Here is a 17,754-nt window from a genome sequence, read left to right as displayed (position 1 = left end):
GAATATTGGGTATGGTGATGTGAAGTATGATGTCTTTTTAATGAATAAAATTGAGCAAGGAATAGCTAATAGCTATTATTTGACATTCTTCATGAGAACTGCTTTGCACTTCAATTGCAAACCATCTAGGAATTGTTCCATATTTGTGGAACATGGCTTGGCCAAGAATCCCATTATTCCTCCCCTCTTCCTGACGCTCTTTAGTCTCTTCTATATGTGCTATAGCTTCTAGGAATGTTGGTCCTGGAATCTTCCTCATAACCTAGAAAAAAGGGAGCTCTCTTGATGTGTACTCTTCAATATGAACCATTTTTGTCGGTCTTTTCTTTTTCTCTCTTTTCAGTCGATGAACTTAAGATTTTAAAATTGAATAAATGTGTTAAATTTAATACTTTTTTAAATTTAAATATGATTTGAGATAGTAGAATTTAGAAAATGGCTTGAATATACATAGAATTAACATATCCATTAAGGTTTAAGCTACATCTTCGTCTGTTTTGATCTATCGCTTTCGCTAAGTATCAAAGTTAACTAATGCAATGCTCTGGCTTTTGATATGACATTGACTAACATTATGACTCTACGGAATTATAATCCAATAATCTAAAATTTCAAACATTATTTACCTACTATTATGTGTTGCATATTGCATAAATGTAAATGATAAAACTTTTTTTAACTGACAACATGACTCAAGGAAAGTATAGCGATTCATCAAAGGCAAGAGCTCAACTTGCATTGCATTTTGCTAAAGAAATGCCCAAAAGTTTACTTGGAAAGACACTAATACCAACACTCATTTAGATTCTAAATATTGGAATCAACACTACTTTAAACTTAAGCTGATGGTCTTATATGTTATGTATTTTAACACGCCTCCTTATACAAGAATTCTTTGGAATATAATTTTCCTGCCATATATAACTTTAACATTCCACTTGAAATAATAGGGGTGGAAGAGATTTAAAATAGTGATTCTATGACTCCTTTGTCGTTGGCTTCTGATTCAACCTAAAGTTTAAATTGATGGTCGAGATCACATAATTTGTTGTATACTCTAACAAACGTGGAAACTTTATTTTTGTTAATGATAAGATGATAACAAAAGGGCCACAATCCATTACAAATGATTCTAAAATTTAAAAATGATGAAATGAATCTCATCAATTTGCTTCTTTTAAGCAACACAAATGATCAATCTTTACGACTTCCATTGAATAAGAGGACAATAGCAATGATTACAGGAGCTAAAATCATAAAGAGAGCCAGTGTGATGTTGGGTGTAGTGATATTTGGAACAATTGCACTCCCATATTTAACCAAGGCTGCACCCAAGACTGAACCAACTCCTAATTTTACCACATACTTCAAGTCATCCTGCATACATAAAACTTGTATATTAGAACCTCATTGCCCAACTTGGTAGCATAGAGGTTATATTCGATAAGTGATAATTATTTTCTGTTTATTAGAAAAAGTGGATTAAAAAACTAACAACTAATAAAAAAATTAGTTATAATAGATTTTTTATCTTAGTTTGTAAACCATTAGCCAAACACTTTTTCTGATTTTTTTTGGCTATATAACTAGCTAAAAAGTCAAAAGTCAACAATTAAAATGCTAATGAAAAAATTATTTACCATACAAAGCTTTAATCTTATTATGATAGATTCTTATGATCTACTCATTGTATGGTATTGACTTGACTTAATGAGAATCTTATAGAGATGACAATGGATTATGTGGATTCAGTTTGTTTTGATGGGTTTGGGTCTTTTTTTTTTAATCCGTCGGATTTAAATTCATATTAATTTGATGGATTTGAGTTTGAATCTAGTAAAATATTCGAATCTAGACCCGTGGATTATAAGGACCCATTTTATTAAAAATAAAATGATTAGTCCTAATTCAGTAATTCCTATTTACAGGATCTTTAATGCCTACTTACATTATACTTAATGCGTAAATTGTGTATGTTAAAATTACTAAAGGAACCCGGAAGTCCAGTCTTCCCAATTCCTAGCCTGTCTGCTGTCTTTTCCCTCAATTCTCAAACACTCACTCACTCTCTCCCAATCTCGTTGGTTTGCTGATTCGTTGGTCCGCTGCTCTTCTGTGTTTCAGCCAGCCTTCAGAGGAGTCCCGACCACCACAGGCCGGTCTACTGTTTTCGCTGCTCCTCTCCGACTCAATCTCACTGTTGCCCTTACCCCAGCCGGTCAGTACTCTTCTCTCGTCATTTATTTTTTTTCCTGCTTATTGTAGAATTTTTAAGGTTAAATTATGGGAAAAATTACCCTGAATAAATTAGCCTTTTGTTAATTTACCTCCAATAATATCAAGTATTGATTAACCATGAATAATACCCACTAAGTTGGTATTATTCATGATTAATCAATAGTTGATATTAGTGTAGGAAAGATCAATAAAAAGTTCTATTATTCACGGTAATTTTTCATTCTCTTCTCCGTAGTATTTTAGATGATTTTGATATAATGAGTTTATTTTGATCTATCAGCTGTAGTTTGATTCTTAAGCTGTAGTCAGATTTTTCATGATTTTTGATTTTTTTGAATTATTAGGATTAGCAATTTTTCATGATTTTTCTTTAGTATTTTTAGTGATTTTTGATGTTTAGGGTTAGAATTTTGGGGATATTTAGGAATTAAATTAATATCAAACAAATTGACTTCTGATTAAATTTGTGAGAGAAAAAGAATGGAGGTGATGGAATATTACCTGAAAAGGTGAGTTGTGGGTGCTATTTTGTGAAGTGGGGCGAGGAGAATTGGGGGCAGCACGAACAGCAGGAAAATGCCCAATTCCTATACCAGTTGAGAAGCTTTGGCTGCTTCTACTGTGTGTAAATAAACGGTGGTTGTTGATTTTGATGGAAGTCAAGGAAAGAGATAATGTTGGTACCAAATTTGCCATTATCATACTTCCTATGGTTGTGCTTTGTCCTTAAAACTAAACCTTACTGTTATACACTTATACTAACATTTTACTACTCTCTGTATATGGTTTTTTTTTTTTTTTTTTTTTTTTAATTTTTTTTTAATTTTTTTTTATTTGCTTTTGACAAATATGTTTATGTGACCCTCTATTGATGCAGATAGGATATGCAGTAATAAGGAGTTTAGATGTATCTATTCAATTTTAGATATACAACAAAAAACGACCAAATGCTATTTTGAATTTATAAATAACATACATGTGGATTTTTTTTATATATTAATTAAAAGATAAAGATATTTATTATTCTAGATTTTAAATGTAATTTAATTTTTTTGGAAAAAACTCATATAGGGATGGCAAGCATATATGGTTATGTGTTGGTTGTGAAGGATATAAATATAAAAAGTCGTATTCGTCATTGATAGCGGGTAGATAGTGGATATTAGATCTTACCCACCTCAGACTCACCCTTCCACCTCATACCCACCCGTTCCATATCTAAAATATACTACTACTTAATATCAATAATGTATAATTTTATTAAAAATATTGACAAAAATTAAGGAAATTAATTTTATTCTATTACATTATATAATTTAAATAAAACTAGATAAACAATTAAGTTTAAATTTGTAAAGTATTCCAATTTTATCGCAGACTAAGAGTGAATGTAAGGCGGGCATAAGGTACTTGCCCAAATCTAAACATTTCGAGGCCCTAGGCAAACTAGTAATTTAAGGTCCTTTAAAAATTTATACCATATTAAAATACAAAATAAAAAAGAAAATTAACTTTAATACATTTTAATAATGAAATTAACTATTATATGTTTATTTTTTCTTTTCCTTTTTTCATTTCAAAATAAATTGTTAGACAACATTGAGAATGAAAAATTAATGAAATACAACATAATTAAACAAAATATTTAAATGGAATTATTAACAATAAAATTAGAACAATATCGTCATAATTATTATCACCAAAAAAACAACTATGTAAAAATGAAAGACTAATTACATAAATTAATACCTAAGACAAAATAATCAAACAAAAAAAATAAAGAACGGTACAACAAACAATATAATAACAAAAGATAATTAATTTAAATAATAAATAAATTTAGACAAAATATAATTAAAATTTGATGTTAGATGAAATAGAATCAAATTATATACAATTTATTCTCTATTTTTCTTTTTTTTTTTCTAAATTTCTTCGACATTCCCTTGAAACTGGAATTAATTTTTTTTATTAATTTCCTTGTAGATTAAAAGCGAATATAACCTAATTTTTAGCAAATTAAACAAAATTATAGAGAACAAAACATAATAATTTCAATAATAAATAGAGTAAAACTCTGCGCTGAATGCTATAAAATTGAAAGTGATTGTCCATAGCTTATATTGGTATTGTTGCTGTGGCCACAGTGCTGGGATGGAGGAGGGAATTATCACTGCGATTGTATACTAAGCGCAAATTACTAATGTGTTTCAACTTTCATCTATGGAAAATAGTCTTTACACATTCATGATATTCTTCACTAGCTTCTTCTTGATGATGTAGTTTCTTTTTTCTGTTCTAGATGAAAGAAAACATCCAAAATAGTGAGGACCTCCTTGGAGAAATGGAAGAGCAAGAAGATGACGACAGTGAGCTATTTGAAATGGAAGCCAATGAACGTGAGAGTGAAGCTCACCAAAGATTTGGAATTGATGGAGATGATCATGGGAATGACAGTGAACAATACTTTGAGATTGATACTGATATAAATGAGAGTGAACAAATGATTGAGTTAGAGGGTGAAGATCACTGCAGTGATGGTCAACAATTCCTCGAGGTTGGTCATAACCTAGAAAGTGGCACCTTTGAGGTGCTTGACCTTGATTCCAATGGCCAGGAGACTAATCAAGGAACCCATACTATGAGCATTGATCACGAAAATGGCTTATCTAAAGAGAATTGTTGCCATCCACCTATTCTGGGCATGGAGTTCGAATCCTATGATGATGCTTATAACTATTATAACTGTTATGCTAAGGAATTGGGTTTTGCTATTAGGGTTAAATCGTCTTGGACAAAACGCAACAGTAAAGAAAAGCGTGGTGCAGTGCTCTGCTGCAATTGTGAGGGTTTTAAAACTCTCAAAGAAGCAACCTGCCGGAGGAAGGAAACAAGGACTGGTTGTCTAGCAATGATAAGGCTGAGGTTGGTGGAAACAAATAGATGGAGGATTGATGAAGTTAAACTTGAACACAATCATCTCTTTGATCCCGAGAGGGTTCAGAACTCCAAGTCGCACAAGAAAGCCGAAGTAGGTATAAAAAGAAACTTAGAGCCAACAGTTGATATAGAAGTACGCACCATCAAGTTATACCGTACTTCTGCAATTGATGCCGCCAGCTCTTGGAGAATTACATCCAGGGGGGCCGAGAACGGTAACCACCTTCAGTCGTGTAGGTTAAAGCTGAAACCTGGAGATTCACAAGTTATACTAAACTATTTTTGTCAGAAACAACTAACAAATCCAAATTTCTTTTACATAATGGATTTGAACGATGAAGGTCAACTGAAGAATGTATTTTGGATAGAGTCTAGGGCAAGGGCTGCGTACAATTACTTTGGAGATGTTGTGGCTGTTGACACAACCTGTTTGTCGAACAAATATGGCATACCTCTTGTGGCTTTCATTGGTATTAATCACCATGGACAGTCTATTTTGCTGGGTTGTGCTTTCATTGCTGAAGAAGCTGTGGAAAACTATGTGTGGTTGTTTAGAGCATGGCTTACATGTATGTTGGGGCGCCCTCCTCAAACTATTGTCACAGACCGGTCACAGGCTATTCAAAGTGCGATTTCTGACGTATATCCTCGTGCCCATCATCGGTTTTGGTTGCCACTTGTGATGCAAAGTATCCATTTGAACTTGGGCCAACTGCGGGAATCTGAAGCATTTCTGTCACTCTTGAACCAAATTGTCTATCGTTCTTTGAAGGTCGATGAATTTGAGACTTCATGGGTTAGCATGATAGAGCAGTTTGACCTAAAAGATCATGAGTGGCTTCAAGATTGGTATGAAGATCGTGAAAAATGGGCTCCGGTTTTCCAGAAGGACACATTTCTTGCGGGACTTTTCACTGCTCAAGCAGGTGAACCCTTTATTCCTTTTTTTGCAGGTCATGTCCATGAAAGAACATCGGGAAAAGAATTCTTTGACTTGTATGACGTTATCATTCAAAAAAAACGACAAAAGGAATCACTCGATGATCTCGAGTCCAGTGGATCCAACCTCTTGTTAAGAACGCGATGCTACTATGAGCTACAACTTTCCAAATTTTATACGAAAGAAATCTTCGAGAAGTTCCAAGTTGAAGTCGAGATGATGTCTGCTTGTGTGAGCATTAACCAAGTTCATACGTCTGGGCCTGTCGCTACATACGTGTTGAAAGAACGCGACAGTGGAGGCATGAAGGAGTTCGGAAGCTTCGAAGTGATGTATGATAAAACAGTTAATGAGGTACGTTGTGCATGTGGTGGCTTTTCTCTCAATGGTTATCTTTGTCGGCACGCATTAAGTGTCCTAAACCACAACGGTGTTGAGGAGATTCCTTTCCCATATATACTCCAACGATGGAGGAAGGATTGCAAACGTTTATATGTACCTGATCTTGGTTCTAATGCCATTGATATTAGCAATCCTACACAATGGTACGGACATTTGCACAAACGAGCAATGCAGGTAGTTGAAGCAGGTATGTTCTCGCAAGATCATTATATGGTGGCTTGGCAAACGTTTCTAGAGTCCTTGAATAAAGTTCGACTCACAGAAGAGAAGCACGAATGATGTATGTTAGATGTGCTTTCAAAATGTAAATTTGTATTTGTTAATATTGTGTTTCTTTTGAAAATAGACGAAATAAAGTGATGTATATTCCCCTTGCGTTCTCTAGCCTGTTTTCGCTCCTCCATTGTTGATGATTCTACACCCGAAATTAACCGACATGTAGAATATCCTCCTGTATTTTCATAGTTGAAGGAATACTCGTTAGTCGTTACTCGTTAGCTTTCGTTAGGTGATGAAAACTGATGTTTTGTTCATGAATCTGCTGGCTTCTCCATTTCTGTTGGTTTGAGCTTACCCTTTCAATTCCTGCAGGATAACATGAAAACCAATATTTTTTAAAATGTTAATTGTAAAAAATGTGTCTACATTGGTTTAAGGAATGTCTCACGGCTTTAGTTAATACTTCATTGTGACCGTTTTGTAATTGTGACCAAAATTGTACTTTTTGCACTATTCTTTTAATTTTTTTGAAATACTCTTGAGAGGTTGTTTCTTGGTGAGGTGAGCTCAAAATAAGAAGCTCATCTGTTAATAATTTATATTAATTGGACTATTTTAATCATATATGAAATCTAAAATGCAAGAATTTGTGATTTTGTTTAAAATGTTGTGTGTGAGAATTGATTGGAATTCTAAAACCTAATAAAATAGGAGTATATAAGAGACTATTGCACTTAAAATCCGGAAAAAGCATCATAGAGCCATATTAATGCTTTGATATTTAGTTCGACAACTATAGATAGAGGTGTACTACGGCCTGTTTAGTAGGTAGTAATAAACGGTGATAATAAGAATGATAAATAAGTGTAATTTTAGTTGAAAAATCTCTTGGTTATCTTGATGGTTATGCTTGTCCAACTTCAATTATCTCATTTTCTTCATAAAATCATTCCAATGGATTGCCATTGGAAAATGTGGTATTAGGAAATGAAAATTTGTAAATAAAAAAACTTTTTTGTGATCAAAGTTTCATTACCATGGGAATGATATAGAACTTTTAATGAAATTTTACACTATAAAACATTCTCATTACTGTCATTTAGTACCACTAACTAAACGGGCCGTTAGGTATTTGAACGAATTTCAAGCATGATATCTTAGGCAAGGTAAATTACGATTCTTGTATATATGTAAACATCTTGACGATATGACTTAATTTTTATAAAAATGTGGGTCGGATCGAATCAAGTCATACTCAATTTTAATTAAATGAGTAAATTCATGGAAAGTAACACTAACCCAAACTAGCTTGTAAACATTCCAATTAAGCACATTATTGGGGGAAAGAAAATCATATATATGTACTTATCAAGTAACCCCTTTAGTGATGCCAAAGGGTCCTTAGAAAGTTTGTCTTACTCACCAAAGTGTAATTTGTATTTGATATGATTGGTGGAATAAATATATTTGTTTATCTTTTTAAATTTGCTATAATATATTCACAAAATTATAAATTCAACTTGTGTCATATAGTAAATTTAAAGGGATAAGGAAGGTTTAACTTAACAAAAACTAAACAACAGTGTAACAATTAAAATTATGCCTACAGATTAAAAAAGCGATCACAAAATTATTTTTATAGTTCAATACAAATATACAAGGAAATACTAATCATCCATACACATGGTTAAATCTTATACGGAATATCATTATCACTTCCTTCGTCTCTAAGAATTTTCAATACTTAATCAATATATGTAATACTATAATAGCTTGTTAAATCAATAAGTATTGTATACTATAGAAGGTACAAGGGAGTACGTTACAACATTATACATAGGCCATAAGATCGAGTCTACATATAGACTCCGCCAATCTATAAACATAAAAAACATGACATTGTTACTAATGAGTTTCGATCTTATTCTCTTGATTTGGAGTACCATCAACCATCTCAGTCTCAACAACTTTTTCATCTTCCCTAAACCTTTTATAAATATCACCTTGATAAAACTTTCTAGTTCTAACTACTAAAATCAATGAAATAAACATACTAAAAAGTGTTGCAGCCGTAATTATAAGAAATGACAAACGAAAACATTTGGGTCCCACACAATTTAGCTCTTCATTTGTTCTCCTGTTCCTGCCAGAATCTATCAATTGTCTTTCAGCTTCTTTATCATATAAATAGCCCGTTAGTCTCACATTAAGAATGTAACCCCCAACTGGGCTTGCAATAGTCCCAAAATTGTATAAAGTTGAGTAGTATTTAAGCCCATATAACTCGGATATTATGCTGAAGAGTAAAGGCCATTGGGCCCCATAAGCAAACCCAATAACAACAGTTGCTACATAAAGCCCATTAGGTACATTCAAAGCTATTAGAAGGTGGCCCACACAAGCGAGCAATAACATGGATGTGAGAAAAAGAGGTCTTGGAAGCTTGTACTTTTTTAACAACTTTTCAGAGTAAACTCCGGCGACGACCCGACCCAAATAGTTCAATATACTAGTTAGAGAGACAAATGTGTCTATGCTCTTAGCTGGGTATCCGAGTGATGCTCCGATTTGACCTAAATTGTCGATTGCAGTCAACGCACCACCAACTCCGCTAGTTATAGTGATGAATAAAATAAGCATATCTATATTGAAAAGTGCTTGCAATATCGTGTAATCATCTCCTCGATCAGGTGCCCGGAAAATATTTTCAAAACAACCATCTACTTCTCTTGGTTTAACCTTTAATGATTTGGTAACGTTATTCAGAACTTGACTTTCCTTACTATTAGACACGGTTAATGGGCTAGACAAGACAGGTTTAGGCGTGGATTGCAAGTCATACAGATCGTTGGGTTGGTTACCCTCATCATTATTCACCACAATGTTAACGTTATTAGAAAAACCCCCCAAATCACGGTTTTTCTGTTTCACTAGCCGGTATTCTTCTTTAGTTACTGTATAAAGAGGTAAAAGGAGTAGTAAAGTTACCACAACACCGCTGGCTATGTACTCGCCTCGAGTAAAATGCGTTGTCTTCTGAAGTAAAATCATAACCATAAGAAAACCGGCGAGGCCAAGGGAAAAATAAAGAAGCTCATAGATGACTTTGAGTTCATTTTTTTGTTTAACAACTTTCATCATTCGAATAGTTCTTAAGAATGCGAAGGATATAACGGCGGGTAGCCAACCAATTAGAAGAATAAGTGCCTTATTTGATTTAGGGGCACCATATAAGGCATGATAGATTTGGGTTATTATTGCACCACTTAGACCAACAAAACCTTTCAATAGGCCTAAAACAACTCCTCGACTTTCTGGAAAGTTCTTTACAACGGTAACAAGTGCACCTGTGTTTGAAAATGCTTGGGAATTTGCACCTGTATTGCAATCATTACAATATCATTTTAGATTTTAGATTACCAAATTTAAAATTAAAATAAATAAGCTATTTACTAGATTTAGTAAAGTGATTCAATTGTAATAAATGTGTTAGAGTATGTAACATATTTAGGGGTCTTAATTATCAGACTCGGCATCTAATAGCATGTCAAAAAACCAATTCAACTAAAAACTTAAGTTGATAAACATATCTAGAGGCCTCAATCATTACAATATTAATTTTTATAATTTAATAAGCACAATAAAAGTTATTTACAGCGACCAGGAATAAAGCACAATAAAAGATATTCAAAATTGGATATCAAATCGAATTGGTTCCGAATATTCGGTTTTTTGGATAGTAAGAATTATGATTTGGTTCCAATCCGAAATCCGATATAATTTGGATTGGATACCAAATATCCGGTTAAAATTTTTTTTGGGGGGCTTTTTAAAAAATATGTGATTTTTTTACATATAAATATTAAAGCTCACTTCGGCTTGTTATTTTAGTTAAGCTCATTTTTTGAAGTTTTTCAAAAAATTATATGGTTGTATATTCAAAAATTTAATCTAATTAACAATATATGAAACTTAATTATAGTTGAAAATTGTAAATATTACTATATTAAAAATCCTAGACAAAATTTTTTGAAATTTTTGAAGAACCCTAGAGACAAGCGTGTATTACAAAATAAGAGGAAAATTTAAATATATGTTAAGACGAATTAAACAAAATCTTATTTGTGAATTACACGCAATAGTTCAGACAAAATAAATGATATTATGACTATTTCATACGTGGAATTATCCTTTATATTGACTAAAAAATAATCGTTGGCAATAAATGAAGTTAGATATTAGTGGATTAATATGGGCCGACATTGTCTTTAGGAATCACATCAGATATTAAATTTTCGTTGGTAATCCTTCTTTTGTAAAGATAATAAGATAAGTAATAAAAAGTGATTTAAGTCGTGAAGCTAACAGCCTGCATCTCCATTGGTTACAATATACTCATTTAATGAATAAGTTTTGTATAGATTAGTTTACAATAAAAATTAATTATTTAATTTTTTTAATATTAACATTTTGTCTGCTTAATTTATTTGATTTTTTTAAATGGAAATATGCATAATATTTTAACGTGAATTAATTTTATACAGGATTTTTATTGAATAAATTGTCTTATTTCATACTCCTAATCCTATCTGAAATCATTTGCAAATTGACAATAAATAATGATATAGACATAAGTGGTTAAGAGAGCAGAAATGAGTGAAATTTAGTAAAAAAAATTAGATTGGAGAATAAAATAAAAAACAAATAGAGAATAGAAATGAGGGGTTAAGAGAGATTATAAATTTTTGGATGATAATAAAAAATAAAAATAAGACCAAAAGAAAATGGTGCAGCATCAGTGAAACAAAAATTAAATAATAAAAAATGGTATAAAGTAAAATGGGAGAAATACAATGAATAATGAATAAAAGATTGTATTGATCATGTTAAATGAGAAAGAGAATGCATGGATGAAATTTTTTTTTTTTCAAAATAAGTGGTGACATTTTCATAAACAAAAATATTGAAATGTTCAACAGACAGACAAAAATAAAAAGTTTGCTAATTTGAGATTGATAAAAACAGATCATTTAATTTTAACTTTAATATCTTCCTTATTTATGTATCTTGTTACCAATTCACAAAATAATTGTATAAGAAACATCAAATTTTTTTACTACTTCAATCAATATTTTGTTTCTTATTTATGTATTCTATTTGTAAGTCGCAGGTTTTTCTCTTTTAGAAGATCTTTTTTGAGTCGAGAAATTCTTTGACCGCACTCTCCTCTATGGGTATGAGCTGCCGTCTTTCATCCTTTCCTAGACCCTAACCATAGTTTTCTATGAGCGGGATACACTAGATATGATGATGACGAAGAATCAATATTTTGTTATGGAAAATATCCTCAAATGTTTTTAGACTACTAGTAGTTTTTTTAGTTACTCTCTACTCTAGTGTCTAGTTGCTTCTTACACGCTATGCTTTGTTTCTTTGTATACTTATCGTGGTTTTATCTTATTTATTTATTCTTTCTTATTTTATTTTTTGGTTAGACCTAGTTTTTTTGCTTGTGTTTTTTTTTTTCTGCTAGTGGTTGTACTCTTGAGACAATGTTGCCACTCATATCTTCCTTTTGTATGACTCTTAATTTTTGGGTAAAATCAATCACTTTCCTCTAATCCTCCATGTGAAGAGAGTACGGGTATGAATTGTTCCTCACCTTCCCTCATCCATATCCTACTTTCAGGCAAAATATTAAATATGATGATATTAAATTTTATTGTAACTATTTTAAATTTTATATTATTTGAGATATTATCTTTAAATTAAGAATTTAACCTTATTATTTTTTAGTAGACTATTAGATATATTTGTTGGAAGTTGAGGAGCTAAGACTCCAAAATACTTTTATTGATTGTCTCACATTGTGAATGAGGAATGTGAAATCCTCTTAGCTTATCCCCCTTCATAGTTGATTTCTGAATCAACTCTACTGAAAAATCACTAAATACATATATTTTGTACAAGCAATAAATGTAGGTCTACTCGAGCTTCTTGAAATACATATTTTTTTTATTAAGGCTGTCTCTTGAGAAACAATTTTTTGTAAAGACGACTTTTAACTTTTAAGAGACTAATTCAAATCTAATTTATGTTAATTTTTTTTAAAAAAGTGACGCACGCGTGTAAAGTGGAATGTGAAAAGTCGCATAATATATTTTGCGTTATAACAACATTTATTTGGGGTTATAACATAATATATTTGAAGTTATAATAATATTTATTTGAGGTTATAACATAATATATATGGGGTTGTAGTAACATATAGTTGTGGTTATAACATAATATATTTGGGGTTATAACATATTATATTTAGTTGGATATGTAATAGTCTGGGTTTGAGGGTATAGTATTTCTATAATAACAAATATATTATGTTATTTCTCCAAATATATGTCGTTATAACCTCATATATATTATATTATAACCTCAAATATATATTGTTATAACTCTAAATATATTATGTTTTAACCCCAATATATTATGTTATAACTCCATATATATTATGTTATAACCCCATATATATTATGTTATAACCTCAAATATATATATATTGTTATAAGCCCAAATAAATTATGTCACAACCCCCAAATATATGCCGTTATAACACCAAATATATTATGTTATAACCCAAAATATATTGTGTGATCTGTCACATTCCACTTCACACACGCGCGCCACTTTTTTTTAAAATTAACATAATTAGATTTGGGCTGAGCTTTTGAAAGCCCTCTTTACAAAAGACGGTCTCAAGTAAGAATTTTTATTTTTTATTTACAGCAAGTCTTGTATGAGACCGTCTCACCGTGAAATGAGCCCATACAAATAACCCATTAGTAAAAAAATACAAAAAAAAGACATTTGAATTTTATAAGGCAATCATTTTTTTTAAGAGCTTAGGCTGATTCAATTAAGGTCGTCTTATGATGAGATGGTCTCAATAAAAAATTAGTATTTTATTATATTTGATTTGATTTGATTTGAATTGAATGAAAACATTCACACATAAACTTATAAGTTATGGCCCATTTAATTTTTAGTATTAAATAAATAGTCAAAAATATGATTATATAATTTTGGTTAAAAAAAACCAATTAACTAATGCTAATTATTATGTTTGACCTACTTAAATCATTTTTTTATAACTTGGTGAGATCAGAGGTGAATTTAGATCATAAAAAGCTAATGGTGTCGATAATATAAATAAATGAATAAATGTTTTTGAACCCTTTAAAAAACTATAGCACAGAAAATCTCCTACCAATTTAACGAACACAAATATTATTAGTATTTCTAAGTATAGTTCATGCATAAGTTAAATGCTCTCAATTGACAATATTAACCAACCTTATTACATCCACCCCTAGGTGACACATTAAGTTTGGTTAACACTAAAGGGGTGTTTGGTATGAGAATATAAAATGTAATGGAAAGGAAAATGATAAAGAGGAGTAAGGGTAAGGGTATGGGTTGTAGTTATATGGTGGTTGGTATGAAAATATAAGGGAAACACTTAATTGATCATAGAAAGAGAATTTGTTACTTGACATAAATGGGTGGTAACAAAGTAAGGGTATCCATTACCCTCAAGAAAGGGATTGGATTAATCTAATATCATACCAAACAAATATGTGCAGTAATGGTAATTGAATCTCTTACTTAGTATAAAAAAGTTTATACCAAACACCCTCTAAAACTGTCTCATAACCATTATTTCAATCAACAAATCAAATCATTTTGCATCTTTTGTAAGTATGGACCAATATTTGTTTCTCAATACCAATCAGTATAATCGACATGCTATGGTGTCAAATTAAGTTTCTTTTACTGTGGTATTTACTCTTATATAGGACAACCAACCTTGCTACCTTATCAAGTACCTTTGAAAGAACTATATGAGGATGAGAATGCAAACATGAAGATATTTCAAAACCATGAATAAACAATAATTCTTAATAGAACCCATACTTATCTCAGTTTGAAATAAATATCACTTTTTCGACTCCAGGTAACATACTGATTTAGAGCCGTCTTGAAAAATTTAGAGGTCATGTGCAAAACTTTTATTTTGCGTTTTATTTATGATAAATATATTTATTTTATTAATAAACTTTCATATATCTTTTTTTGATTAACTTTTTCATATAAGGGAGAAAGAGGGGCCCTGTGCGATCGATCACCTCGCACACCCTCAAAGATCCCCTGATACCGAGTTTAATTTTCTTCTAGGTCCTCTCCTTCAAGTTTACCACGTAATTTAAAAAAATATACTTAAATTTTTAGGTTAAATCTCAATATATGTTACATACTCTACGGCACGATGTGTAATTATTAGCAAGAAATAAGTGACGTACCTACACAAATATACAAGCACATTTGCCAAACAGCAGGCCTATCAATTCGTTTGGTAACAGCTAACCACATCATGAAGTAGCCAAAGAAATTAAGGACAGCACCAACAACTAATACAACCCAAGGTGGGGTCACTTCCATGAGTAACCCTGAAGGTATCCCAGCAATGGATCCCAAATCTTTGAAAAAACTAAGTAAGTTAAGGGTAGTTTGATCATATCCTAAGGAATCTTTGATGTCTTGAGAGTATGATCCAAACATGTAAGTGGCCCCTGATACAGATAACACTAGTAGGGCAGAGAACACCATGAACCACTGCCCAGACACGACTCGCGACACCATGTGTCGTGAGCCGTTACCGCCTTCGCCCACCATGAGTAGACTTAAGAGAGGGCCGGCAGTTTGTGCTGTGTGGGGAGGTAAGTTTACTTGAGTCGATGTAAAATGTGGGTGTGAGTATGTAGCTAAACTTGAGAGAGGGAAATATATATATAGTAGTATTGGTAAAGCTAGTACTCCTTCCAATCCTTTCAGTTTGCTGAATTTTCATTTGGAAAAATTAACTTACATTGGCCCAAACATGTCATATTACTAATGATATATACTGTCAGTAAAGTAAGACAAAGATTGAATATTCACAGCAAATTAAGTGCTAATGTTGAATTAATTATATATGTTGAAAAATTAACTTATTATATATTTTTGGAAAATTATCAATGGTACCCCTGAGTTTTGACACTTTATTAATAGTACCCCTAAGTTTTATATTATCAATGGTACCCTCATATTATTGAGCGTCTTACAACTATGAACTTTTTACATATTTTTCGTCCAAATTCGTTAACTTTTTTTATTTTTTAGTTCAAAACATAAAAATAGTTAACGGTTTTGGACAATTTTAAACGGAAAAAGTTAAAGAAGGTTACGGTTATAAAACGCTCAATAATACGATAGTATCGTTGATAATAAAAAAAAAACTTAGGGATACCATTAATAAAGTGTCAAAATTTAAGGGTACTATTGATAATTTCCTTATATTTTTTAATGAAAGTTTCATTTTTTTTCTAATTTTCATACGCATATTTTGAATTTTTATTTTTTTATTTTTTATCTTATTCTAGTATGAAACTGATTACTCCTTTAATGTTTATGTGAATCATATTAAGATGTAGGGTTGGGAGTTAGGGAGAAAGTAGTAACTTAGATGAGCCTCAAATTAACTATCAATGTGTCAATAAGTGAGAAGTAAATGAGATGGTGATATGAGGGGCCAAATATTCTCAATTTTGATTATTATTAAAGGAATTATATAGCGGTCAACATGGTGAGCTTGATATAAGTATTGACTAATTTGTACAACTTCTAAGAATCAAGAAAATTTGTTTGGATTAAATTGTTATTATTGGGTTGAAAAAATTGTTCTAAGGATCCATTATGTTAATTTACATGGGAATGCTATAAAGAATAAACAATTGTGTTTAGGTTGATTAACTATATTGTTTAATTGTTAAACTCCAAAGCATTAGGACTTTATTAGATCAATCAAGGATTGATTTCCTAAGGAATGAGTTCACATAATGAAATGTAACTAGTGTTCATAGCCCAAGACTATAGTAGATGTGCAAAACTACGGAAAATTAAGGGTATATCCAGCACTCGATAGGTGGAGCACTACTTTACATAGTCGGGTACATGACAAAATACTTTCAGGGATCAATAACTTGGTGGAGCACACGCTCCACCATAGCGAGCACATGATCCATGGGAGCACATGCTAGCTCTAGGTTAGGGAGCACACACACTTGATAGTCATGGGTTGTTCTTAACAGTTGGATGTTGGTTTTATTAGTTATATGTATTTAATACATAGTGGGTGTAAGTTACTCCATCTGTCCATCATGCTTCGTGTGAAATTTAAGTTGGTTATGCTTTATTTTGCTATTATTAATAAGCATAATAAGAGGCATTGAAACAACTCTCATAAGACATGTCTCAGTATTCACACATACTCTAAACTAATCATTACTTTTACGAGTGTTAGTGTAAGTGTCAAATCACTCAATATTTGAGGTAAATTTGATCACATTATTGTTTATTCTATAGCATACATCGTTAATGAGGATGAGGGGAATCAAGATGGAAAGAGTGTTATGAAGTTGGTTCTCAAAGGAACAGATGAGGAGCCTACCTTGAACAAGGCGTTGAGGGCCTTGAACAGGTAGGATGCAACAGTAAACATCAGAAGAATCTGATGCAGTGCGCTCGAATGAGCACATGCAGTCAAAGGCCCTAAATTAGTATTAGAATTTATGTGTGGCCGCTAATGTAGTAGGAGCGGCACTCTCGATACATAATTAACATTAATAATTATACTTAAGATAAATAATACGGAAGTGTAAAACGCCGAACTACTAAAAACCATTTAAACTAAAACCGTTTAAAACATAAGTTAAAAATCTTACAACTGAAACTGATAGAATAATTATAACATAAGGTTTGCTTAAATACGATAAAAAAAACATAAGTACAATATAGTCATCAAAGTCATCAAGTAAAATCAATGCAGCTAAGTCCTCGATAGAATAATTAAAGTTGCGGCCTGAATCGAAACTTGAGCTAAATTTTCCTGCAAAATACTGTCATCCATAATACAGATGACA

At 31.6% G+C, this 17,754-nt stretch overlaps 3 protein-coding genes across 3 annotated transcripts; 1 reads left to right on the top strand and 2 right to left on the bottom strand.

Annotated features, from left to right (window-relative positions):
- Positions 1-1,067: 1,067 nt before the first annotated feature.
- On the bottom strand, positions 1,068-3,063 carry LOC130806453 (uncharacterized). The gene is made up of 2 exons (XM_057671537.1): positions 2,740-3,063; positions 1,068-1,377 (listed from the first exon to the last, which is right to left on the bottom strand). Exons 1-2 carry the CDS (start codon positions 2,938-2,940, stop codon positions 1,195-1,197), a joined length of 384 nt encoding a protein of 127 aa, XP_057527520.1. The 5' UTR covers positions 2,941-3,063; the 3' UTR covers positions 1,068-1,194.
- LOC130806451 (protein FAR1-RELATED SEQUENCE 8) lies at positions 1,470-7,073 on the top strand. Its single transcript, XM_057671534.1, has 2 exons — positions 1,470-2,218; positions 4,541-7,073. Exon 2 carries the CDS (start codon positions 4,541-4,543, stop codon positions 6,797-6,799), a length of 2,259 nt encoding a protein of 752 aa, XP_057527517.1. The 5' UTR covers positions 1,470-2,218; the 3' UTR covers positions 6,800-7,073.
- A 1,400-nt stretch (positions 7,074-8,473) lies between these two features.
- Positions 8,474-15,644, bottom strand: LOC130806450 (protein NUCLEAR FUSION DEFECTIVE 4-like). Its single transcript, XM_057671533.1, has 2 exons — positions 15,097-15,644; positions 8,474-10,116 (listed from the first exon to the last, which is right to left on the bottom strand). Exons 1-2 carry the CDS (start codon positions 15,467-15,469, stop codon positions 8,645-8,647), a joined length of 1,845 nt encoding a protein of 614 aa, XP_057527516.1. The 5' UTR covers positions 15,470-15,644; the 3' UTR covers positions 8,474-8,644.
- Between the last annotated feature and the right edge of the window lie 2,110 nt (positions 15,645-17,754).

This window comes from Amaranthus tricolor, chromosome 2 (genome assembly GCF_026212465.1).
Source record: "Amaranthus tricolor cultivar Red isolate AtriRed21 chromosome 2, ASM2621246v1, whole genome shotgun sequence".
In the NCBI taxonomy this organism is placed as follows: Eukaryota; Viridiplantae; Streptophyta; class Magnoliopsida; order Caryophyllales; family Amaranthaceae; genus Amaranthus; species Amaranthus tricolor.
The sequence above is the reverse complement of the archived record's forward strand: the minus strand, read 5'-3'. Positions and strand labels throughout refer to the sequence as shown.